Source organism: Ovis aries, chromosome 11 (assembly GCF_016772045.2).
Source record: "Ovis aries strain OAR_USU_Benz2616 breed Rambouillet chromosome 11, ARS-UI_Ramb_v3.0, whole genome shotgun sequence".
Taxonomy (NCBI): Eukaryota; Metazoa; Chordata; class Mammalia; order Artiodactyla; family Bovidae; genus Ovis; species Ovis aries.
The window spans coordinates 53,165,215-53,189,173 of NC_056064.1; the positions used below are offsets into that span (position 1 = coordinate 53,165,215).

The 23,959-nt window shown below is 56.4% G+C and overlaps 1 protein-coding gene and 2 long non-coding RNA genes across 5 annotated transcripts in view; 1 reads left to right on the top strand and 2 right to left on the bottom strand.

Annotated features, from left to right (window-relative positions):
* LOC121820651 (uncharacterized) lies at positions 1–9,221 on the bottom strand. Its single transcript, XR_006061292.2, has 2 exons — positions 4,654–9,221; positions 1–857 (listed from the first exon to the last, which is right to left on the bottom strand). It is a non-coding gene; the product is annotated as an uncharacterized LOC121820651 (long non-coding RNA).
* Positions 9,129–12,826, top strand: SOCS3 (suppressor of cytokine signaling 3). The gene is made up of 2 exons (XM_027974200.3): positions 9,129–9,740; positions 10,318–12,826. The coding sequence occupies exon 2, from the start codon at positions 10,412–10,414 to the stop codon at positions 11,099–11,101; it is 690 nt and encodes a 229-aa protein (XP_027830001.1). The 5' UTR covers positions 9,129–9,740; positions 10,318–10,411; the 3' UTR covers positions 11,102–12,826.
* LOC114116952 (uncharacterized) overlaps positions 12,518–23,959 on the bottom strand; it is a 21,563-nt gene continuing 10,121 nt past the window's right edge. For all 3 annotated transcript variants that reach the window (XR_009595384.1, XR_009595385.1, XR_009595382.1), the window contains 2 exons: positions 18,021–20,902; positions 12,518–17,909 (listed from right to left, as the gene is read on the bottom strand). This is a non-coding gene — a long non-coding RNA (uncharacterized LOC114116952). The remainder of the gene's footprint in view (positions 17,910–18,020; positions 20,903–23,959) is intronic.

Genomic DNA, 23,959 nt, shown 5'->3' on the forward strand with positions numbered 1-23,959 from the left:
TGCGGTTGTATTTTCAATAAAACTTTATTTACAATAGCATCCTGCCAGCTCTGCACCGTAGTATCCCAATGTCTGCTTCAAAAAACAGCTTTTCCCTGTGTTGCAGCCATGGACCTGTCAGAGGCCCCACAGCGCCTGTAGGGCCCCAAGAGGAGAGGTCTTCTGGCACCTAGGGTCTGAGTCGGTTGGAATTGCGGGTGATGAGGGACAAATTGTCCAAGCCACTGAATTCAAACCATCAACCTTGCTGACAGGGGTGGGGATGTGGTCAAGATTCTTGCATCTATCATTTAAATCTTGTCACAAAACCCCTATTGCTCAATGGCTCTCTCTCACCACAAAGAGGGCCAGGATAATCTGGCATTTCGTCAACAAGAAGCCAGAGCCCAAATTTCTGGAAATGCCTCCTGGGCAAAGCACGCCTGTTTGTTTCTCTGTCCCGGTGAGAGATAAATGCGGCTCTCAGCTTCAGGGGAATCTCAGCCTTTTGTGGTGTGGCAGGCAGCCAGCGCCACCCCAACCAGGAGCTGGAGGCCTCCTCGTGATCCAGCAGCCCAGCCCGTGGGGAAACACGGTGGCCGGTGGCCAGTTACATCCCAGGGAATCCCAGGATCCCCGGGCCCCACTTGGGTGGTGGAGGTGAGCTGCTGGGGGTCTCCCTGAAGGAACCCTACCTTCCCTGCTTCTCCCTGCTCAGTCCGCATGGTGCAAGAGGCTAGGTGCGCCCCAGGGTTGGCAGCAGAGTCTCCAGCAGGATAAGTCTTCTTGTTGAGATGAGACGAAGTCCGACCAGGCTCCAGCAGGTGAGAGATGAGGCTTCAGACACCCAGGCCCAGGCTTGATTTATATCCAGCCTCCTGGAATTTAGGAAAGACACTCAAAGGAAATCCCCCAAAGTCAATCGCCCTTCTCACCCCTTAGCCTAGAGAGGTGGGAGGACACAGGCCAGGTAGAGGTGCCACCTCCGTGCCCATAGCTCTTGGCAGGGAGAGGAGTGAGGGGAGGGCAGTGATCCTGGGAGGTGGGCTGTGCAGAGCTGGAGAGCCCTGGTCCCAACTAGAGGGTCCACTTAGACCTGCCAGATCGGTCCAAAATTTCACCCTCAAGTCAAACACAAATGTGAAATTTCCAGATTTTTAAATGTTGTCTCTGGCTCAGATGGTAAAGAATCTGCCTGTGACATGGGACATCCAGATTCAATCCCTGCGTAGGGAAGATCCCCTGGAGGAGAAAATGGCACCCCACTCCAGTATTCTTGCCTGGAGAACCCCATGGACAGAGGAGCCTGGCAGGCTACAGTCCATGGAGTCGCAAAGAGTCAAACACGACTGAGCGACTGACACTTTCCCTTTCAAAAGTTTTAAATTCTGAGCTGCATTCAGTGTGTAACTCGTCACTTTGCGTGCATCCTTGGAGATATAGATATAGATATATAATGCCCCAGTTACCGCAGGAGGAAGGGTGATTGTAGCAGGCCACGGCAGTTCATCTGTCTGTTGCAGATGTTGGACTGCGGCTGTGCAAACAGCCGTCCTGCCTGTTTGTGAAACATCTTTGAGATTTACAAAGTTCCAGAAGTCAAAGGATGCGCCTGATTCTCCTCCCACAGAATGGAGTAGAATAGACCATCTTCTCTGCTTGGAGGTGTCTCAGGTTGAGCTCAGAAGCTGAGCTAAGGCTTCTGTCCCTGGAGAGTGCGAAGGGAGACAGAAGTGGACAGTGGGAAGACACTCAGCGGCAGAGCCCGGGCACCCTGGAGCTGGTGGTGTGTCTGTCCCAAAGCTCCACTTGCTCCTTGCACCTGCGAGCTGAGAGACGTGGGGAGACCTCTCCAGACCTCAGCTTCCCATCAGTCTGCACGTACCCCTTCCTCAGGGATTTCCTCCAGTTGTCCCCCTCACCCACAGACTGGGGGTCCCCATCGTATGCTCACATAGCCCCTGAGACTTCGCCGAGTACTTAACACAGTTGCAATTAATTAATCATGACATCAATTGTGGGAGAACCTTTTTCTTCTGGAAAGAATCTAAGCTCCTTGAGGGCCCAGACTGATAAATTCCAGGCTCCCAGACCAATCTCCGGTACGTAGTGGGTACTCAAAATTACCTCTTAAAGGAATGCATGAGGCCTTCCCCTGGTGGCTCAGTGGTAAAGAATCAGCCTGCCAGTGCAGGAGACACAGGTTCCATCCGTGATCCGGGAAGATCCCACATGCCGCAGAGCAACTAAGCCCCATGCACCGCAACTACTGAGTCTGTGCTCCGGAGCCTGGGAGTCGCAACTACTGAGCCCAGGCAATAGCACCCCACTCCAGTGCTCTTGCCTGGAAAATCCCATGGACGGAGGAGCCTGGCAGGCTACAGTCCAAATGGCAACCCACTCCAGTATTCTTGCCTGGAGAATCCCAGGGATGGAGGAGACTGGTGGGCTGCCATCTATGGGGTCGCAGAGTCAGACACGACTGAAGCAACTTAGCAGCAGCAGCAGCATGCCAAAACTACTGAGGCCCCAGCACCCTAGACCCCATGCTTCACAGCAAGAGAAGCCACTGCAACAAGAAGCCCAAATACTGCAACTAGAGAGTAGCCCACGCACAACAAAGAACCCAGCACTGCCAAAAATAAATAAAGTTATTAAAAATAATAATTTTAAAAAAGAAAGAGATGAATGAACAAGGGACTTCCCTGGGAGTCTAGTGGTTGAGTCTCCTCGCTTCCAGTGCAGGGGGGTTTGGGTTCTATCCTAACTAAGATCCCACATGCCATGTGGTCTGGTCCCTCCCCCAAAAAAGAAAAGAAAAGAATGAATCGTTTTGTAAAACAAATCTTGCGAGAGCAAGAAGTGGCTCTAAATAGGTCCAATTACCCCAGAAATCTGAACTGCCATCAGCAATTTTGTTTATAAGTATAGGGGTCTTATGAAATCTTCATGTGCCCGGGTGCAGACACTTGGAACTCCACTCAGGTGAGGCAGGTGAGTGCAGTAGGGGCGAGGAGAGAGCTGGAAAGGAAGGTCATGGGAGAGCCAGCTCCCAGAGTCACCCCTTGGAATCTCACCCCTGGAGATTCCCACCTCCCAGTCCTTCTGAGCCACTTCTCTGCCCTCCTGGCTGGTTTCAGCCAGAGAGAGGGTACATCACATCCCTTTGAACTTGTCCCAGAATCAGTGCGTGCCAATGTGTGATTCACACTGGAGCTGGGGACCTTCCTAGGTGGGAGTCACCACCTGTATGGGAGACGGCGACCCCGCCCCTGCAAGGGAGCCTGAGCGCAGACCCACCCCGGGGAGGTCAGTTCAGATGCTGTGAGCATCTGACCCAGGAGCCCAGGGCAGCTTAGGAGCTCCCCCACTGCCTTGCTCCAGCATCCAGCCTATCTGGCTATCTTGGGGCAAGCCAGCCCACGGCGTCCACCCGGTCCCCACCCATCCCGGCTCTCCAAGGGCGTCTGGGGCCCAGGAGCCTGCCTCGTCCTCACTCCCCGGCTGGCTCTCCCTCCAGGGCACTGCCACTTCAGCTCCAGGCACCAGGCCAGGCCTCATTTGCATTACAGCCCAGATGGTTCACCACAGCCTCGCTTCCCAGAACTGCCCGCTGCTCTGGTGTCTGTTCCCGAGCACAGGAAAGGGCACGGGCCGCAGGCACAGCGGCCGCTTCAGGGCGAACAGAGCCTCTTACCATCCCAACCCAGGACACAGCAGGGCTGGTTTGGTTTGGGGTCAGGGGTGATAGCTGGCTGGAAGCCAACTCCGCTCCTCCTCTACTCCCAACTCCGAACTTGGAACAGATGGCGATTCCAACTGGAGCCGGGGAAGAAACCCCTCTCCCCTCCCAGATGCCCCCCCACCCACCCCTGTACTCTCCAGGCTCCCCCTCCAGAGTCTGGGTGGGTGACTGGGGGCCCCCCCTGCCGACCTTGCCCAGGGCAGGGGGTCTTGAGCTCAGGCCCAGCCCAAGGGCCAGAGGGAGAAGGAATCTCAGCAGGCCGGTGGGTAAGTGGGTGGGTGGGTGGGTAAAGTGTTTTCTTTCCCCTCCCTCGGCGCTTTTTCTGGGAAATGCCAGAGGCCGGCTGGGCCTGGAATGTCAGGCTTGAAAGAACTCCTCCACTGTTCACAGACATCTGAGCCACAAACCTTTTCATTAGCTCTCGGGCCCCTCCCGGCAGGAACAAAGGCCTGCAGACTGGAATGGCGATTCCGGCTGCAGACCATTGTCCAGGACTCCCCAGCCCGTCCCTCGGCATTGTCTGAAGCCGGAAAGACAGAGAGGTCGGGGTCAACCTGCTACACAACCCTTGGACCTTTCCAACTGCATGGGAAAGGTCATCTCTGCCATCACCCTGGGCACCAGCAAGGCTGGCTCCCACCATCAGTCCTGGCGGGCAGGGGCTTCAGCTAAGAGGAGCTAAGATGCCCAAGGAAGCCCAGCCCCGGGAGAGCCTCACTGAGGCAGTGAGGGGCAGGGCTTCCAAGAGATCAGGTGAGACACCCTACCCTCAAACACGCACACACACACACACACACACACACACACACACACATTTCTCCAAACTGTCCAAGAGAAAGGGCAGCAGGAAGGGAGAGGCTTCATTGCCTCCTGCATATCAGCCCTAGACTAGAAGCTCCAGAGGGAAGGTACTAGAGTCTTTTCCTCACCATTCTGCTGGGCTCCTCTGTCCATGGGATTCTCCAGGCAAGAATACTGAAGTGGATTCCCATTCCCTTCTCCAGGGGATCTGCCAGACCCAGGGATCGTGCTGCTACGTTGCAGGCAGATTTTTTTTTTTTTTTTACCATGTGAGCCACCAGGGAAGCCCCCATTGTGTCCCCAGGCCTCGCCAACTGTCACACAGGAGAAGCACAATCAACACGCATAAGTCATATCAGGCCACTGGACAGTTGAACCCAGGGTGCCTCCTGGTGCTGTGGAAAGCCCACCAGTCTTGAGACAGAGGGAGGCCTTGGGCTTGGCATTGAGCAATTCTGTGGTCTGAGGCCAGTCTCCTAACTCATCCAGCTGCAGAGGCAGCCACCAAGCAGAACAATGGCAATGTGGGTGCCGGCCTCCAGGCTGGCCTCTGGAGCACACGGAGACCATGTGCGCAAGTGTGGGACCTTGTGTTCACCAAGGCGGCCAGAGCTTCCTGCGACCCCCCGACGGGCGCCAGCATTCCGATCTAGGAGGCTTGGGCAAGAGCTCATTGTCTGTCACACACCATGAGTAAGTGAAGCCCCATGGGCAGCTGAAACCGCTGTGTACTTCCCCTCCATCACGAATGAATCTCTTTATTATCTTTATGACCAAGCACCTTTGCCTGGAAATGGGATTCTGACTTCATAAGAAATGCTGCAAAGGAAGAGATTCTGAAAAGGCAGGAGGCTCCTAAACTCCTTAGCCAGGAAAACGGTGGGGAGGGACAGAGGGCAAGACTTGGAGAACATTTCTCTCCCCTGGAGTCCCCAGCAGACAGGGAAACTGTCTTAGGTCTGCCCTGCTCTGGGCATCTCTCTTGCCTGGAAGAAGGTCCCTGGGAGTGTGCCCAGTATCCGACTGGTGTCTCTTCCCTGACTTTTCCAGCAAAGTTTGAGTTTTCACTCCCTTTGTCTTCTGATTAGCAGGCCTAACAGTCTTCACCAGCCACACAGGGGCTTCTATACCGTTCTTCCCATCTAAACAGCCACTCCGTAGCCCTTCAGGAAAAAAACAAAAGATACTCTAGAAGAGAGCAGTTGGTGGAATCAAAAAATGATGGAAAATAAAAGTCAACACAATCCCTTATTTAAAGATCCACTGAGCCTTTCTATGGATCAGTTGGCTAGGTTTAAAAAGAAAAAAAAAAAATCAACGACAGTTCCTTTCCTCTAGGTTATCAGCGGAGGAGGAGAGCATGTTGGTCAGCATAGAAGGAGCTACCCTGAAAGTTTAGACTGAGTCTGCCAAACCTTAAAGGAAAAGTAGAAATCAGCCAAGATGTGGAAGGTAGTCCCACCCAGAGGGAAGCAAACATGCAAAGAACCAGGCCTGGAGAATGTTTCGGACACCGCCTAGAGCTCCCGGTACCTAGGGCATGAAGTGTCAGTAGGGCAGAGGTAGCTGATGAAGATGACGTGGGGGCAGAGAGCCTAGACATACACTCACTGGGAGGTGTTTGCACGATCTCAAAGGCCAACGGGAGAGCTTTGCAGGTGCTGAAAAAACCTGCAAGCCAACGCAGGAGACATAAGAGATGCCGGTTCGATCCCTGGGAAGATCCCCTGGAGAAGGAAATGGCAACCCACTCCAGTATTCTTGCCTGGAGAATCCCTTGGACGGAGGAGCCTGGCAGGCTACACAGTCCAGGGGGTTGCAAAGAGTCGGACACGACTGAAGCATCTTAGCACGCACGGAAAGGCAACAGGAAGCCCCTGAAGATACTAGAAAGCCAAAGGGAAACTGAGTGACTGGCTGAACTGTTTGAAAACAAACAGCTTTTTGGAATGTATCATATAGGAGATATATAGCTCTCCAAAACATCAAGCCATGTATAGCCTCATCCTTCCCCTAGTAGCCCAAGGTGCGGCAGCTCAGCCTTCCCCTCCTCCCTCTCCCCAAAGACTCCTCAATACTTTCCAAAGAATTACAACTAACATTTGTCGAGCACAAGGCACTATTCTAGCACGTTGCATGCACTGGCTCAGTCCTCACAATCACCCGATGAGATGAAGTAGGTACTGTTTTCAGCCTGTTTTACAAATAAGGAAACAGAGGCACAGCTGGGGAAGTCAGTGGCTCAAAGTCATACAGCTACTGGGTGGTGGAGCCAGAACAGCAGTTCAGTTTCCTGAGTCAGCACTCAAGGAGCCCTGCCCCTCCAGCAGGATGCACGGTGGCCCTGCCCCAGCTCTGTTCTTTCCATCATCCCTGTACTCTTGAACCCACTCCATGCCCCCCAGCCAGTCACATACCCTTTGCCACTGGCCCTCGGCAGGCCCCAGGCTCACTGGGGTACCATGCTGTTGACATTAGGACCTACCTGTTGCAGAGCTTTGCATCTCTCTAAGCAGACTGGGAATCCCAAGCTCAGGGGCTGTTTCCTCCTGCTTATCTCTCCCATCCCCACTTCTAACCCCCTCTCCCCGCAAGAATGAATTATCAGAGTGTCATAGGACTGATAGTAATGACAACCACTCCTTTCATATGACACCCATCACATGGGGGGTCCCATGTCCCCTCACCTCATCGGCATCCCTGCAGGATTCACCCAGCGTGTTCCCAGCACTTTGCCTGGTGCCCGGCAAAAGCAGGCACTCAATGAGGGTTTGTGGAATGGATGAATGAACCTGACTTGTGTCAGAGCCTTATAATTTACAAAGCACTCTCTCATCCATTAACTCAAGGGCTATTCCTTGTGAGCCTTCCTTGTCCTCCACGGGGCTCAGCACAGAAGCGGATAATCATGGTGCAGCCTCCTAATCAATGGATGAGAAAAAGAATGAATGCCTGAGTCTACCGAGAAGGAGAATCCATTTCATTAGCCTGCGAAGACCAGGTCTTCGTCGTCATTATATTTCAATGCCCAGCACAATGTCTGGTACACAGAGTCCAATATTTGTGAAATGTGTTGAATAAATCAATTCCCCCCTCTGCAGAAGTAACAAGAAGACTTCCTCCTAATGACTCCTCTCTCGAAGGGAGAATTGGACTGAATTACTGCCATTCCTAGCACATTTTGATGTGCAGAATCTTTTCTTATCTTTTTAATCTCAGATCTCTGATGGGAAAAGATTATTATTCCTGCTTTACAGAGGGCAAAGCCAATTTCCAGAGAGGCTGGGTGTCCTACCCACAACTCATTTACTCCTCTGACATCTGTGGGGAGAGAGGTGAATGCACGGAGGAGAGAGTAGCAAACCAAAGGCGCGGAGAGGTGCCTATCAGCTCCCAGAGACGCCAAGGAGCCAGGTCTCCGGAGTTTTCTTTCCCCCTCCCTTTCCTTATCCTCAGAGGCGGGGAGTCCGGGAAGAGGGCAGGGTCAAAGCTGTCAGCCCCTGCGTTCTGAGAGATGACAATCTAAGCGCTCCTAAACTGGTACTCAGGTGTCCCCAGCACCCCACTGCCTGTTTGGGGCGCAGAAAACTTTCCATCCTTCATAAAGCTGGCCCTGGTTAACCCAAACCACCCACATCCACGCCAACGTGACCAAGAACAAATCCGTTGTTCACCTTAAGCACCTCCCCTTCTCACCCCCGGGGGGAGATCGGACCCCCCACACTGGGGGAGCGGAGGGGGAATATTCTAGGCGGTAGGACTGGGTATCTGAAAGTGGGCTGAACTGAAAACTGCTTTCCGTAAATTCTCCTCTGCTGGAATTTTTTATTCCCAGGTCTAATTCCAGACTGTGATGTTAACTCTCCCTGGGTCCCCCACCCGCGACAAATTCCCCCGGCCCCAGCTCTTGCGCCAGCACCCCCACAGCCCCTGCGTTTCACGTTTCAGGGCTTGTGGAACTCCACTCCACCTCGCAGACCCCAGGGCGCCCTCTAGCGGACGCGGGGCGCGGGGTGGGGCCATCGCTCGCCCTCGGGCCCGTCCCGCTGCTTGAGGGCACCTGGCAGGTTCGGAGACTCAGAAGGGCCACCGCGATTGCTGCTTGCGTTTGTGTCTTTGGAGCGGTGGGAGGCGGCACTCATGTCGGCAGAGAACCTAGCAGGGGGCCGATGGACTGAGACCGGACAGCTGCCACGCAGGCGGCGTTCCTTCCACGCTTAGGACTCCCGGCTTCACCTCGGGGACAGGCCCACGGGTGACGCTCGCGCTTTCTTCCGCCCCCAGGCTTCCAGGTCCGGTCCTAGTTTCGAGGCCCGGCTTTGGGAGTGGGGGTGGGGTGTCCCCAGTTCCCCAGAGGCGGGCATGGGCCTCCTGGGGCCGCGATCGGAACCCCGGGCAGGAGCGGGTGGGGGCGAGGTGGGTGGGTGGGTGGGTTGCGGGGGGTCTCCCCGCGAGGTCCGAGAAGAGGGAAGAGGGGGAAGCCAGGAGCCTCTCCCTCTTGGCCTCCTGGAACTGCCCGAGCTCCGGGAGCGGCGCCCCCGCCTCTGCCAGAAACTGGCCTTCTTAGAAGGGAGGGGGAAAGTGTGAATGAGAAGTTGGGGGCGGAGCGCGCGCGGGGGAGGGGCCGCTGCCAGGAACGCGCCGCCGGGGCTGGCGCCGCGCCCGCCGGGCCGCCCGGGCCGCCTCGCGCCGCGCTTTGTCTCTGCGCGCGTCTCTGCGGGTCCCCGGCCCCGCTCGCGGCCCGCCCTCGGCCGCCCGCGGCCCCTCCCTCCGCTCGGCGCGCAGCCTTTCATTGCTGCGAGTAGTGACTAAACATTACAAGAAGGCCGGCCGAGCAGTTCCAGGAATCGGGGGGGCGGGGCGCCGGGCCGCGTATATACCCGCGAGCGCGGCCTCCGCGGCGGCTTCGACTCACACTCCCCGCGCCGCCGCCGCCGCCGCCACTCCGGCCCCGCACGCAGCCCGCCCGGCCCAGCTCCGGTCGCGGCCCCTCGCCTCGCGCCCCCTCACCCCCCACCGCCCGGCCGGCCCGGGGGCGCGCAGGGGGCAGGGCGGGCGCCCCGGCGAAGCCCGAGGGACGCGCGCGCGAGGCCCCTTTGTGGACTTCGCGGCTGCCAACATCTGGGCGCAGCGCGGGCCACCCACCGCTGGCCGCCGTGCCTTGGGGACCGTAGGAGGCGCAGCCCCGAAGCCAAAGACTTCGGTTCGGGACCAGGTAGGAAGGAGGGGCGCGGCGTGGAGCGGGGGGGCTGGAGGGTTCGCTAGTCCCGGGAGCTTTTCCCGGTTTCCCCTCCCCTTCCCGGGTCATTCCCGGCAGGGAGGGGACGAGATAGGGGGCAGAGTGGATGGAAGCCGGAGATCCCAGGTTCCCGGAATACCCAAACTGGGGCCCTCCGGCTTCTCGGGTCCCCTCCCTACCCCGCTCCACCCCCCACCCCTTGCCTCGGATTTCTTTCTCCGTCCCTGACCCCCCGGGGCCACCGGACTGAGCGGCGCCCAGAGCGTCCCGGGGGCCCTTCTCTCCCTCCCCACCCCGGCCACGCTCCTGGAGACCCAACTTCCGCGCCCGAGTTTCCCACTCGGCACCTTACCAGTGCGCGCTGGGGAAAGGGCTGCCTGGAGGCGGGGGCTGGGCGGGCTCCGTGGGGCGTCTGGGTCGGAACGGGGGCCCAGGTGAGCGCCTCCGGGGCAGCTGGTGTCCTGGCCGCTAGGCAGAGGCAGGGGCGCCGGGGCGGGGCGGGCGCGCTGGAGGGTTCCGGGCACTCACGCGGCGCGCGCCTTCTTCCCCGCAGCCCCCCGGGATGCGGTAGCGGCCGCTGTGCGGAGGCCGCCGAACAGCTGCAGCCGCCGCCGCCGCCGCGCAGCCCCACGCTGGCTCCGTGCGCCATGGTCACCCACAGCAAGTTCCCCGCCGCCGGGATGAGCCGCCCCCTGGACGCCAGCCTGCGCCTCAAGACCTTCAGCTCCAAGAGCGAGTACCAGCTGGTGGTGAACGCAGTGCGCAAGCTGCAGGAGAGCGGCTTTTACTGGAGCACCGTGACGGGCGGCGAAGCGAACTTGCTGCTGAGCGCCGAGCCCGCGGGGACCTTCCTCATCCGCGACAGCTCGGACCAGCGCCACTTCTTCACCCTCAGCGTCAAGACCCAGTCGGGGACCAAGAACCTGCGCATCCAGTGCGAGGGGGGCAGCTTCTCTCTGCAGAGCGACCCCCGGAGCACGCAGCCCGTGCCCCGCTTCGACTGCGTGCTCAAGCTGGTGCATCACTACATGCCCGCCGCCGGCGCCCCCTCGTTCTCCCCGCCCCCCGCTGAACCCTCCTCCTCGCCCTCCTCCGAGGTGCCCGAGCAGCCACCGGCCCAGCCGCTCCCCGGGAGCCCCCCCAGGAGAGCCTATTACATTTACTCGGGGGGCGAGAAGATCCCTCTGGTGTTGAGCCGGCCCCTCTCCTCCAACGTGGCCACTCTCCAACATCTCTGTCGGAAGACCGTCAACGGCCACCTGGACTCCTACGAGAAAGTCACGCAGCTGCCTGGGCCCATTCGGGAGTTCCTGGACCAGTACGATGCCCCGCTTTAGGGAGCAAAGGGGGCAGGGGTAGGGCGAGGGGGCCCGGGTCCCCTCTCCTCCGTGGCACATGGCACAAGCACAAGAATCCAGCCGCGAGAGTCCTGCCGCTCCCGCGTGAGCCAGGGCGCGGGGAGCCCCCTCCCGCCGGTCCTCCCCTCGCAGAACAGGGCCGGCGGCACCTGGAATGTGTTTGAAGGGAGACGGAGAGCCACCGGAGCGCTCCTCCCCGACTCGAGCGTCTCCGGAGGAGCCAGCTGGCCCAGGGGGACCACAGCAAGGACCGCAGTGGATGCTGTCCTCTCCCGCCTCCTCCACCCCGCTGCACTTCCAAATGGGGGACACCGCGGGGCGTGTTGAACTGTGAGAACTGCCGGGGAATCTGCGAACTTTCCAACGGAACTTGTTTGTTCTTTGATTTGGTTTAAAACAGAGCTTTAAACCTCAGCGGGTTGAGAGCCTGGAAAAGGGTGGAGGGGAGAGAGAGAGAGAGAGAGAGAGAGAGAGGGTGCCTCGGGGGCCCAGGGCTGCAGGCTGGCCAAGGAAATGGTCACTCCACCGCTCCGCTCAGGTCAGGAGGGGCGCCTGCCTGCTCCATCTCTGGCTCTGGGGAGAAGGGTGACCCGAAGGGGACCTTTCTCTTCCCCCTTCTTCCTGCCCCTCACACAGCCACCAGAAACACAGGTCCTAGAGTCCATCTAGTGCCCAAGAGCCCAGAGTCCTCCTCCCGTTTTAAGGGGGGAGTGGCACTGGGTGGGAGCGGGGAATGGATGGGCTGGTCAGTAGTTCTGAACCCACCCGTGCTCTACCTTTCAGCACCTGGGGGTGGGGGGTGGGGGGGGGGGGGCGCCGGGCTGGAGGAGATGGAGGAGATGAGCCACCTTTGACCCCAGACAGAGACGATGGGGCATTCTACTTTGTGCCTCCTGACTAGATCTGGCTAGGAGATTTGCCTTAAATGCTCCCTGTCCCATGGATAGGGACTGGCACACAAGAAGCCACACACTCAGCCAACCCCAGCAGAGGCCAAAGGATTCTCAGATGGGCGCCCAGCGGCCACTCACCATTTGGTGGTGGAGGTCGGAGATGGATGGGTGAGGGGGCAGAGATCCACGCTGCTTTCTAGCTGAGCGCAGGAAGAATGCCAGCCAGCCCAGTGGATACTGGCCGCCAGTAGGACCTGGGCTGTGGTCCGAGGCAGAGCCACTGGGCCCTCCAGCCCCCAGCCCCTGCACAGACAGCCCTCCCTCCTCACTTTGGGGGACTGGCACTGGCAGGAAGTCATCAAGAGGCCCTGCCACCCAGCTGCTCCCACTCTGCAATAGCACTGATCAGCGAAAACTCAGAGGAATGTAGCAGCGATGGAATTACCTGGAACTGTTCTTTTTCGGGGAAAACCAAACACACAAAAGTTTTCTGTGTCAGGTATTGGGCTGGATGGGTCAAGCTGTGTGTTGGGGTGTTTTTTTTTTTGTTTGTTTCCTTGTTATTTTGTTTGGATTTTGTTTTCGTTTTTTAATAATGTTTACAATCTGCCTCAATCACTCTGTCTTTTATAAAGTCCCACCTCCAGTCCTCTCCCCTCCCCCTACCCAGGCCTTCAAGGCTGATAGGAGATGCTTGAAGAACTCAACAGAAATACCAATCCAAATCAAACTTTGCACATATTTATATTTATATTCAAAAAAGAAACATTTCAGTAATTTATAATAAAGAGCACTATTTTTTAATGAAAAACCTGACTGGAGCCTTTCTCCCACCCCCCACCGCCCCTCCGGTCTTGCTTTCTCTTTCACCCACACCCACACACTACATCAGAGGGTGGTGGCCCTACCCCCTCACTGCCCTGGTGCTTCTCTGTGATGGAATCAAACTCTGGCTTCACGTCACTGACAACCGAAGGCAGCCACCTAGACTGTACCCAGTAGGGGTAATTCCTGCTAGTCTGATTCAGATCTGACCAGAATATGCAAAGCAAGTTCGAAGGAAGCGCTTCAAAGGGCTTGCAGGGAGTATAAACTGAGCTGTGGTCAAAGCTTTTAGAGGCTCCAAGCTATTAGAGGCACTGGGCTCCTTGGCAGAGAGGTGTTACGAGAAAGCCCAGACTATGGGGTCCTGGCAGTGACCCGTGACCTCAGCACAGCCAGGTCCCCAGGAGCTGGGGGGAGGGGCGGTCCCGATGCAAACCCTGCACGCAGTGGGGCCCTCCCACGGGTAGGAACCCCAGCCTGAGCAGTGGATGGGGCCACCCGCCTCCCAATATGAGCAGCCATCTATTCACCTGTTTTCAGCCACTCCCACCCCCTGGGCACTCAGACGCTATCTGGGTTCACCTTCCTGGCCACCCCCACCAGACAGGTGTTATTACCCCACATTCGCAGACCTAACTACATGTTTCCTGGGAGCGGGGACTTGGACTGGTAGCTTCTGATGCCTAGAACTGGTGCTCAGTAAATATTTGTTGGCTGAGCCTGGGGGCAGCCTCTTAGGTTCACGGAGGTTAAGCAACCTGCCCAAGGACACACCACTTGGGAATGTAGGAAAGACACAGGTTAGGAACCCAGGAGGCTTTGATTTTCCCAAAGCCCATGAATCCTCTGCCTCCCTAAGTAAGCATGAAGTCTATGCCCAGGGTTGCCCCTAGGTGGGTCCCCCCTGCAAAGCCAAGAGTTTGGTAACCTCCTCCCCAACATGCACACTCAGCACTAGGGCTTCACGAAAACACAAACTAAAAATGCCTGTTCTGAGACACTTCCCTTCCACGCTTCTTCCTCCCCCAAGCCCCCAAACCTAACAGATGGAGAGATGAGTGTTCCCCCACCAAGTCAGGAGCCCATTCCCTCATCTGCCTCGGATGCCTAAACAAACGCCAAAGCCCTCTTCCTGGCCCCCGATAAGCTGCTCCAGGAATCAGTGTCCAAAAGGCAACCGAGAGTAAATAAACAAAATCGTTTTTCTTTCCCATTTCCTGGACTTTGGGGGGAAAATAACCTAAAGTGACAAAGGGCCAGACCAGGCGTGAGATCACTGAGTGGACAGAGCACGTAGGAACCACACCAGACAGACTACCACCTCTAGAACTGGGGATGCGGACCCAGGCAAGGTCACCTTCCCAGAGCTCCAGGTCAGGTGAGGGGACCCCGTGGGGCTTGGCTCCCCAGTGCCTCCCAGGGGGAGGAGAGCTTGGGAAGCTTCTGGCAGGCTCTTCCCCACCCCAAGCCCTGTCAGCCTGCCACCATGTGCTGACACGACAGCCTCCGTGGAACCTTGGAACCCAGAACGTACCAAAGCCCCATCCCCATCCTCCACCCAGAAGGCAGCTGTACAGCCAGAGTGTCCAGTATTCACAGCGCACTAAAGGGGCTTCCCTGTGGCTCAGACGGTAAAGAATCTGCCTGCAACGCTGGAGACCAGGGTTCCATCCCCGGGACAGGAAGATCCCCTAGAGAAGGGAATGGCTACCCATTCCAGTATTCTTGCCTGGAGAATTCCACAGACAGAGGAGCGTGGTGCGCTCTCAAAGAGTCAGACACGACTGAGCGACTCACTTCACTCAAAGGGCCTGGTAAGGAAGTGGTTCCTTCATCCCTTGGAGGTTGAACTCAGAAGATGCCTGACTCCTTTCCCTCGCTACCCACCCCACCCTTCTTCCCACAGGTCTCTCCATTTAAAGACCACAGACTGGACCACCCTTCTGATTTGACAGACAAGTCAGACTGAGTCCCAAAGAAGGAAAGCAACTTACTGGAGTTCACACAGCAAGCTAGCTATTGGCAACACCAGGACAAGAAAGTCCCAGCTCACTCTGCTCACCAGCGCTTTTCTGTTTTCCCCTCCTCACCCCAACCCCTGTTGCAGAAATCTGTACTTCTCAATCCTTTCAGAGGCAGGCATCCCTCCTCCAAAGAACTTCGTGGCAGGGACCCTCTGTTCTGGCCGCCAGCAGAGGAGTATGCCTGCTTCCAAGATTTGCTAAGAAGCGTCCCACAGGGAAGGAGGACAATTCTCAGCAGCTTGAGCAGGCACCCACGCCTCAAGAGGTTAAGCTTAGCTGCTGGGGGTGCTTGGCCAAAACAAAGGCTGGAGATGCTCTGCCGCAGGCCCTGAGTCCAATCACCCTGCTTCAGGCGCTGTAGGAATTCACCCCGAGAGGCCCTTATCCGCTCTCCGTTGGTGCTGTTTTGGGGCAGTCCGCCCCGATGAGTTAAGAGCCAGGAACGGGGAAATCTAAAGCCTACTCTAGAGGAGGGAATGAAGGAGGCCACAGACCGGGGAGCTGGAGACGGGAAATAAGCGGCCACGTGTGTCCTAGTCTAAGAAACGAGTAAGGATGCTCGAGACGGGGTGCGCCGGGGTACCAGGCAGAGAGAGCGCGAGAGAGACAGAGCGGGGCAGAGTCAGACAGCCACAGAGGGAGTCGAAGCAGAGACAGAAGTCTGCTGGGTTGGGGACCACTTGCACAGGGGCGGACCGGCAAGACCGAGACCGTGGTGGGATGAGCCCGCTCCCGAGCGCACCTTCCTGCGCTGCTTCCCGCCTCCTCTCATGCCGGCGGCCGCCGGGCGGGCGGGCAGGCAGGCAGGCGAGCGCGTCGCTCTGGAGGACGGCCTCTACCAGGAAGAATCACTTCCCGGACACCGCGGGAGCCCTGGCGGAGCTATGCGAAGAATGTCCGCGCGGAGCCCGGCGGGTGGCACCTCCCGGGCCCGCGCCTCCGCTGCCTCCGCCGCCCTGAGGAGCGTGCGCGCGGACAGGCCACGCCCCCGCCACGCCCCGCCGCCGGCGGAGCGGTCACCATAGCAACGGGATTACAGGCGCAGAGTGCTGTTTATTCTCAAACGAGTGCCAGGAAATTCGGCCGGGAGGCTGCCAGGCGCACCTCCCTGGGGTGGGGGGTCGGGAGAGGGAGGAGGGAAGAGTGGACCGGCGAGCCCGGGGCTCCTGGGGGAAGGGAGGGAGGGAGAGAGAGAGGGAGGGAGTCCTTCGTCACTGGGGAGTCACTGACCCCTCCGAGGGGAGGCTACTCAGGACGCCCTGACTTTTTGCCAGCCCTGAGTGGATCAAGTTTTCCCGGGGGAGCCGAGATTCCCCCTCCAGGCCGGCAGCGCCTCGGCCTCCCCCAAACAGGCTCACAGCCCCTGCCAGTCAGTCAGTCAGTCACTCATTCATTCACTCAGCAAGTACCTATTAACACATCCTGTGTGTTAATAGGATCGAGCGTGAACAAGACAAAGCCCTGCTCCCGCTCTCCAGAGATCTCGTGGGAGTGACAGACACCAGTTACAATGTAAATAAAATGAATAGACTGCTATCTGCGCCCCGTAGACTCATCTTTAAGCCTCATTTCCAGTACCTCAGACATCCACAATCCTGTCTATCCTTAGGCACGGTGACTAGCTTGTCCTGGGTTAGTAGCTCTGAGTGTCCAGGACGTTTGAACACCCTTCCCTCAGGTCACACAATCATGTCAGTGATAGAAAAACTGAGGCTTGGATTACAAGGACAGTTCTTTCAGGGTGGTGGGGATCATTAGAGAGGGTTGGAGGTCCTACCTGAGAATCCAGGGCTCTTTTGCCCCAACCCTTTCACCACCCAGGGCTGCCCCCCTTCCCAAGGCTCAAAAAACCTGCAGCTGTCCCCCAGGGAGTGGATGAAATTGCTGATTCCCGGACTCCAAGCCCAGCTTTTCTGAATCAGAAGCCCCAAGGAGAGTCAGCAAGCTCAATACTCAACACCACCTCAGGTGACTCTGAGACCACTCGCTGCCTTCGGGGAAGACAAGCCTCGGGCCTCCTCACTTCCTGGGACAGGGGATTTCCTCCTGGAACCTTGGCTAAGCCGGAGCTGGGAAATCAGCAGGGAGGGGAGGCCCAGGTTCACCACCCGCTGGAGAGGAGGCAAGTGCCGGCAAGTGCAGCCCGTCCCTCTGCTGGGCTCCAGCCCCTGGGCCTCAGGCCGAGGATGGTGGCGGGTCGGGGGGAGGGGCACGGTGCGCCTTCCCCCCAGTGCTGAGCCCTCCCAGCTGTGCTGTGCTGGGAACAGGCCAGGCATTTGTGAAACCCTGGGTTAGCCTGACCCACTGTCATGAGGGCTGCCTGTGGAAGCTGGCGCAGGGAGGGGGGTGGGGGGCTGTTCCCAGAAGTGGGGAGAACTCTGGACTTCCCACTCCTGAGTGCTCCGATTGCAGCACAGCCTTAAGCAACAGCGGTGGCCTGGAAGGCTGCGTTGCAGAGAGAACAGAGGCCCCCAGCTCTCATTTGAAGAGAAGCCAGGACTCTTGAGTGCTAAAACTGCATGCCTTCTTCGTTAATAACATCACAGCTGCTGTTCGTAGTAATAATTAGGCCCAGCCTTAGAGAAAGGTGGAAAACCTAGACTTCAAAGAAGAAACACACAGAAGGCAAGTTCAGTATTTACATTACACAAGAAAATGTGTTTCCTCTCTTTCACCTCCCCTCCCCCAAGTCTTAAATCTTTCCATACAGACAACACTATGTGGTGTCCATGATGTACAGGATGATGAAGGTATGGACAAGAAACAAGAAATCCATGAGGACCGGTCCTCCAGGAGGCCTGTGTGTGCACAACCACAGGGGGTGCTGTTCACAATATGATCTTTGTAGGTGGGGTCCCATGACATTGTACGATGGGGACTGTAGTGGTTATGAGCTGTAGGGTGCATTAGTACCTGATGCTTACCTGCCCGGTGCCTCCAGGCGATGTCAACGAAGGTGGGAACCCTGTTCTGGGCACCGGGACCAATGCTGGAAAGACCACTGCCGACAGGGAGCATTCGGACTTCAAGAAGCATACATATAGTCTGAAAGGGGAACCAGACGTGAAAACCAAGAAGTATCCTAAAAAGGAATAGGTATAAAAATAAAATGGTATACAGGGTACAGCTGAGGGCCTCCAGGAGGAAATGACCTACAGTGCTTTCCCAGAAGAGATGACTCTGGTTGTGATGAGAAGTAGCAGGTGTTCTCTCAGCAGGCATGGGACAGCCAGGCATCCTAGTGATCAAAACAGGGAAATGGCCAAAAAAGGGAAAGGAAGACTTTGGGGAACTTCAAGACGTTTGGTGAGTCCCCATCAGGCACATCCAGGCCAGGCTCATCTTCCAGAAACGCTGCTTTCGTCACCATGTGACACACACAGTCCTTCCCCATAGGATGCATGCTGCTTCCCGGGGTGCTTTCCTCTAAGCCGGTTCCAATATATTCACACTCTCATTCTCGAGGAAAGCTCATTGCTTTCAACTCCCCCACCCACTCCACCCCACACAGGGAGACTTAACTTCCTCCCTTCAAGGTGGTCTCCTCACCTGCCCACCATAGGCTTCCCACCTGTGAGCTTGGTTCATACGGGGGTCATCCCACCAGCCCAGACAGCCCTTCTCTCTCCTCGATTTCTGCCTCTCTTTCGTAGCTGTCAGTTTCTTCCAAACTGGACCATGAACTCTTTGAAGGAAGAACTCACTCTTATTCATTCCTTCAGCAATAATTTATTGAATGCCTACTCGGTACCAGGCACTGGATCTTCACAAAATCTAATAAGAGGGGGTCACGGTGCCTGGTGGAAACCCACCAAATGCTTGACCCCAAATGCTTGACTGTACAAAAGAAGAAACTTCTTTACACAAAGGGGTTTCTGGAGTCGTTAAAATATGATTTCAATCATTTACAACTTTTATTTTGGGAAGCAAAGAGGCATGTTTTAGTTTGAATACGTTGCATTTTGTTTCTTTCAAGACATCTTAATATGTTATCTTATTCCTACCTGAGGCAGCCCAGATGAAATATATTGCATTTTCCAGATAAGCAAACTAAGGTGTCAGTGGATTTAGGCTTGCCTCAAGTCACACAGGGGCTTCCCAGGTGGCTCAGTGGTAAAGAACCTGCCTGCCAATGCAGGAGACTTAAGAGACCCAGGTTCGATTCCTGGGTCGGGAAGATCCCCTGGAGGAGGGCGTGGCCCCACACTCCAGTATTCTTGCCTGGAGAATCCTGTGGACAGAGGAGCCTGGCGGGCTGCAGTCCATCAGGTCACTAAGAGTTGGACACGACTAAAACGACAGTACGAACACACAAGTCGTACCGACGATCGATGGAAGGGGCAGACTCATTTTTTGGTTGCACTGAGTCTTATGGTGGCTCATGGACTGTGTTGCCCCACAGCATGTGGGATCTTAGTTCTCTGACCAGGGATGGAAGTGGCGTCCCCTGCATTCCAAGATGGATTCTTAACCACCGAACCACCAGGGAAGAAGTCCCAGGAGCAGACTGACCACCTGCCCTTTCCACCATTACCCGTATGTGCATGTGAGAGCTCCCCCATCCAGGATCTCTACTTAGCAGCCACTGTGAAGGCTCCCCAGGGGACCCAAATGGCTTCTGGATCCACACCTGGCTCTCATCAGAGACCAGTCAGCCATGGAGGGCAGTCCTGGGGCTACCATTCCATCCGCTGAGGCCTTAGGAATGCCAGGATCTTCCCACCTCCCAGTGGCTGGGAGCCTCAGATATTCAGGGCTGGTATTCCCAATGGGCTAGAATAGCCAAGGAAACACTCCTGAGACCTCTGGCCAACCCAATGTGCAGAGCTTTGTGCGAAGCCTCAGAGAACCTCGGTATCACTCTAAACTATTCCTCTGAAAGCCAGGGAATGGATGAGATGACCTCTATATCTCTTTCTGTTATAGAATTCTATGAAGAGGAGGCTGGAGGGAAAGGAGCCAGTTTGGGAGGGAGACAGGCTGGCTGACTTTGGAGCGTGGTCCTCTGGCCACTCACTGCTCTTTTCACTGTCCCTTGGCACCTGGTGAAAGTAGGCAAGGGTCTCTGGAGGGAAGGCCACCCAGATGCTATTCAGAGACCAACCCGCATTGCCCGATGAGAGGGTGGGGACAGCCCGTGGCTATGGAATCTGTCCTCCACACTGGGGCTTCCCCACTGGACTTCTCAGACCATCACTCCAGGGGTTGCCTGGGAACTCCAGCAAGGACCCTGACCAGGCTCTGGCCGGAGCCCTGGAATAGAGGGGAGGAGCCCAGGAGAGCAGCCCAGCCCTCCCCCAGGCGTCCTGCCAGGCCTCTCCAGCCTTAGAGGAGCTGCGAAGGTCAGCCAAGGGGCCCTGCTGCAACAAGAGACCTTGTGCCCACACCAGGATAAGGACTGAGCTGGTCCGTCCCGAGTGGGGGAAGGGAGGGGCCTCAACCACGGCAGAAGATACAAGGCCCTGGTATCATCAGGCCGGACTCCGTCATTGGTATGAGAGACATCTGGAGAGGAAGAATCTATAAGGGCCAGATTCCCAGTAGAGGCTGCAGGCCCCTGAGAGAAAGATGGAGCAATGGCCAGATTCCTGGAGGACTTCCTGCACATGCCCGGGATAGACACGTTGCTGCGTGCACAAGCTGCTCTGTACATTCTGAGCTCTGTCTGTAAACGCGATGCCCAGTACCATTCCTCCGTTGTGCGCTGTACATGAGCTTTCCACAGGATGATGCATGATGGTGAATCACCCCAGTCTAGCTTCCCACCATGAGCAACACAGCAAATCCGGAGATGACTGACCAGGATCCAGCAGCAAGGTGATGGCAGGGGTCCGATCTCTTCTCCGGGAAGACAAAGCGGGCCTGAACCAGGATCACAGGTTTTCTAGGCCTCAGAGGCACGATTTAAGCAAATGAGTCAGCCTGCTCAGGGTTCTGCTCTGTGGTCTCAGGGGCCCTCCCTGCAGGTTTCTGGAGGGTTCAGTGGGAAACAGACAAGGACTGCAGGAGAATCTGTTGACCGTGGTTCTCCCGCTAGCCTGTGGAGTAAGAATAAAGATGGGTTCACCAACCCGTAGCCGTCTTCTTGGCCCCGTCTCTGCAGGGAAAGAGCCCACCCCCATGCGTCTTAAGTATCTCACATACTTTCAAGGCCTGCTTCTGATGCACCGAGCACTCTAAGCCTGTGATAGGCAGGAACGTATTTAATTCTCCAGCAATGCCCTGAGTTAGGTCCTATTACTGTCCCCGTATTTATAGTGGAGGGAACTACAGAACAAAGATGCAGTGTGACGTGCCTAAGGTCACACAGCTACCCAGGAGCAGAGCTGGATCCAAACCCAAACATTCGAGTTGCACAGTGTCTGCCAGCCTCACTGAGGCACTGCACACGGGCACAGGAGCCCTGGACTGGCAGAGTGCCAGCTGTAGGTCAGAAAGGCAGGTGGGTACATGTCTCAGATCACTGCTTCCTGGCAAATGATCTGGAGTGGGTACCTCCAGGTCACGTGGGTAGCTCCATGACCTAGTAATGGTCTTGCCTTGGTTCCTTTTTAAAAATTGTTTATCTAGTTGCGGCTATGCTGGGTCTTCAGAGCTGAGTGAGCTTCTCTCTAGTTGTGTTGCTGCGGGGGCTGCTCTCGAGTTGCAGTGCACAGGCTTCTCATTGCGGCGGCTTCTCCTGTCGCAGAGCATGGGCTCCAGCGCGCTCAGGGCCCACAGGCTCAGTTGCTGCGGCTCCCGGGCTCTAGAGCACACGCTCAATAGTTGTGGCGCACAGGCTTAGCTGCTCCAGGGATCATCCCGGATCGGGGAGCCAACCCGTATGTCCTGCATCAATGTGTTCTCAGTCCCTCAGTCGTGTCTAAATCTTTGTGACCCCATGGACTGTAGCCTGCCAGCCTCCTCTGTCCATGGGGATTTTCCAGGCAAGCATACTGGAGTGGGTGCCATTTCCTGCGTTGGTAGGCAGATTCTCTACCACGGAGCCAGCAGAGAAGCCCTTGCCTTGGTTCTTAATCTATACATGGGCATCTCAACAAAACCTGATTCATGGATTGTCGTGAGGTGGAGACAAGATCATGTCACAGGGTTAGTACTATGAGCAAGGCTTCCCTGGGACCAGCAAGATTCAAAATGACCTCCCACAGTCACCCCCATCAAACTCCCCACCCTCGTGCTATGAGAGAAGTGGAGACCGACAAGCCTTGGCCACGGTTTCCTGTCCGGGTGGGAGGAGGGTGCTTAGGAAGCGTTCCTTCCTGTCTCCTCCTTGCTCTCTTCCAGGCTTTTGCTTTCTGTGCCTGCTGCATTTCCTTCTTGTTTTCCACAACTGCCCTCTGTCTGACATTTGGTGCTCATAGGAGTTTCCTGGGGCTGCTGTAGCAAAGGTCCACAAACTAGGGGGTTTAAAACAACAGAAACGGATTTTCTGTCTTGGAGGACAGAAGTCCCAAATCAAGAAGTCAGCAGGGGGCTTCCCTGGTGCTCCAGGGGTTAAGAATCTGTCTTGCAATGCAGGGGTCACCAGTTTGATCCTGGTCCGGGAAGATCCCATGTGCCACCGAGTAATAAAGTAACAAAGCCTGTGCACCAAAACTACTGAGCCTGCGCTCACTCGTGAGCCTCCAGCCACAATTCCTGAAGCCCCTGGCCTTTGCTCCACAACGAGAGAAGGGACTGCAAGGAGACGCCCGCACACTGCAACTAGAGGGGAGCCTCTGCTCAGCAACGAAGACCCAGCACAGCCAAAATTAAATGAATAAATATTTTTTAAAAATAGAGGTCAGCAAGGCCATGTGCCCTCTGAAGTCTCTAGGGGAGAATCCTCTACCCAGCACTTGGTGATCACTGGCAAGCCTCAGCAGTGTCTGGCTTGTAGGGGTCTCACTCCAGTTTCCGCCCGTCTTCAAACGGCCATCTTCCCTGAGTGCCTGTATCCAGGCCCATTCTCCCTCTCCTCGTGTCCAGTCGTTGGATTAGAGCCCAAACAAATCCAGGATGACCTCATCTTAACTAAAGACATCTGCAAAGACCCTCTTTCCAAACAAGGTCACATGCAAGGCTCTAGATGGACACGGATGTGGAGGATTCTGTTCAACCCGGTACTGCCGACTGGTCCTGCAAGATCTAAAACTAAGAACATTTTATTTAGTTTTTTTCTTTCCTTGCCTCTTCCAGGAAGAGAGCCTGACCAATGTGTCCTTCTTTGCTCTTGGGGGGAGGAAAGAGAGGAAGGCCCTTTTATGTTCCATCCAAGACACCTTGAACAAAGAACAGGCTGAAAAGATGCCCGGGGATGTACCCAGCAGATGGCCTGGCCAAGGGCAGGGCTGAGAGGCAGTCTGCATGGCCAAGGGCAGTCCTCTTGGGGAGGAGGGAGATGCGTCTGCAGCCTGCTTGGCATGGCCTGGTCCTCCTCAGACATTGCCTCATTTAGCTGCAGGGATATTTCCTACATTTCTCTGGTGAAGGGCTTCAGTATTAGCAACCTCAAATGACCCTACACACAAGAAAGAGCATCCTCTAGAAAGCTTATTCTGCGCTTCCGCGGCCAAGAGACAGAAGGAAGGTGAAGCCTCAGGGCTGGGCGTAGGAGATCTGGCCAGTGCCACACCGTTGCTTGGCAATGTCACCTAGGGAAAAGTCCAGGGGATGCCCAACAGCGAACTCTTTGCAAGGCCCTGGGTATCTGATGGTGAGGTGGACACAGGCGCACAGCAGCCTCCATCCGTCAGCTGCGCCTGTTGGACCAGACAACCAGGTTAGAGAGACAGCTAGGGATATGAAGCGAAGGGACTTTCATCTGCGCCTTCCATCACTGCAGCATTATCATCATCAGAGAGGAGGCGTGAAGAAGAAAGCTCCAGGTGGTCTGTTACAGCTGAAGGGGAAGTTCTCAGGTCCTGCCCTCACCCACGGCCTCGCAGCCCCTTCCCTCTGCTCCTCAGTCCCTCACCTACATTTGGAGACTCTGGACAAACCTCTGGTCCTGAGAGGCTTTCTGGGGGCCCCAGGTCTGATAATCTAGAGCCTGGGAAAGGAGAAAGGGAGGAGGCCAAGAAGGCAGTGGCTTTTGCTCTTACCTGAACCACAGG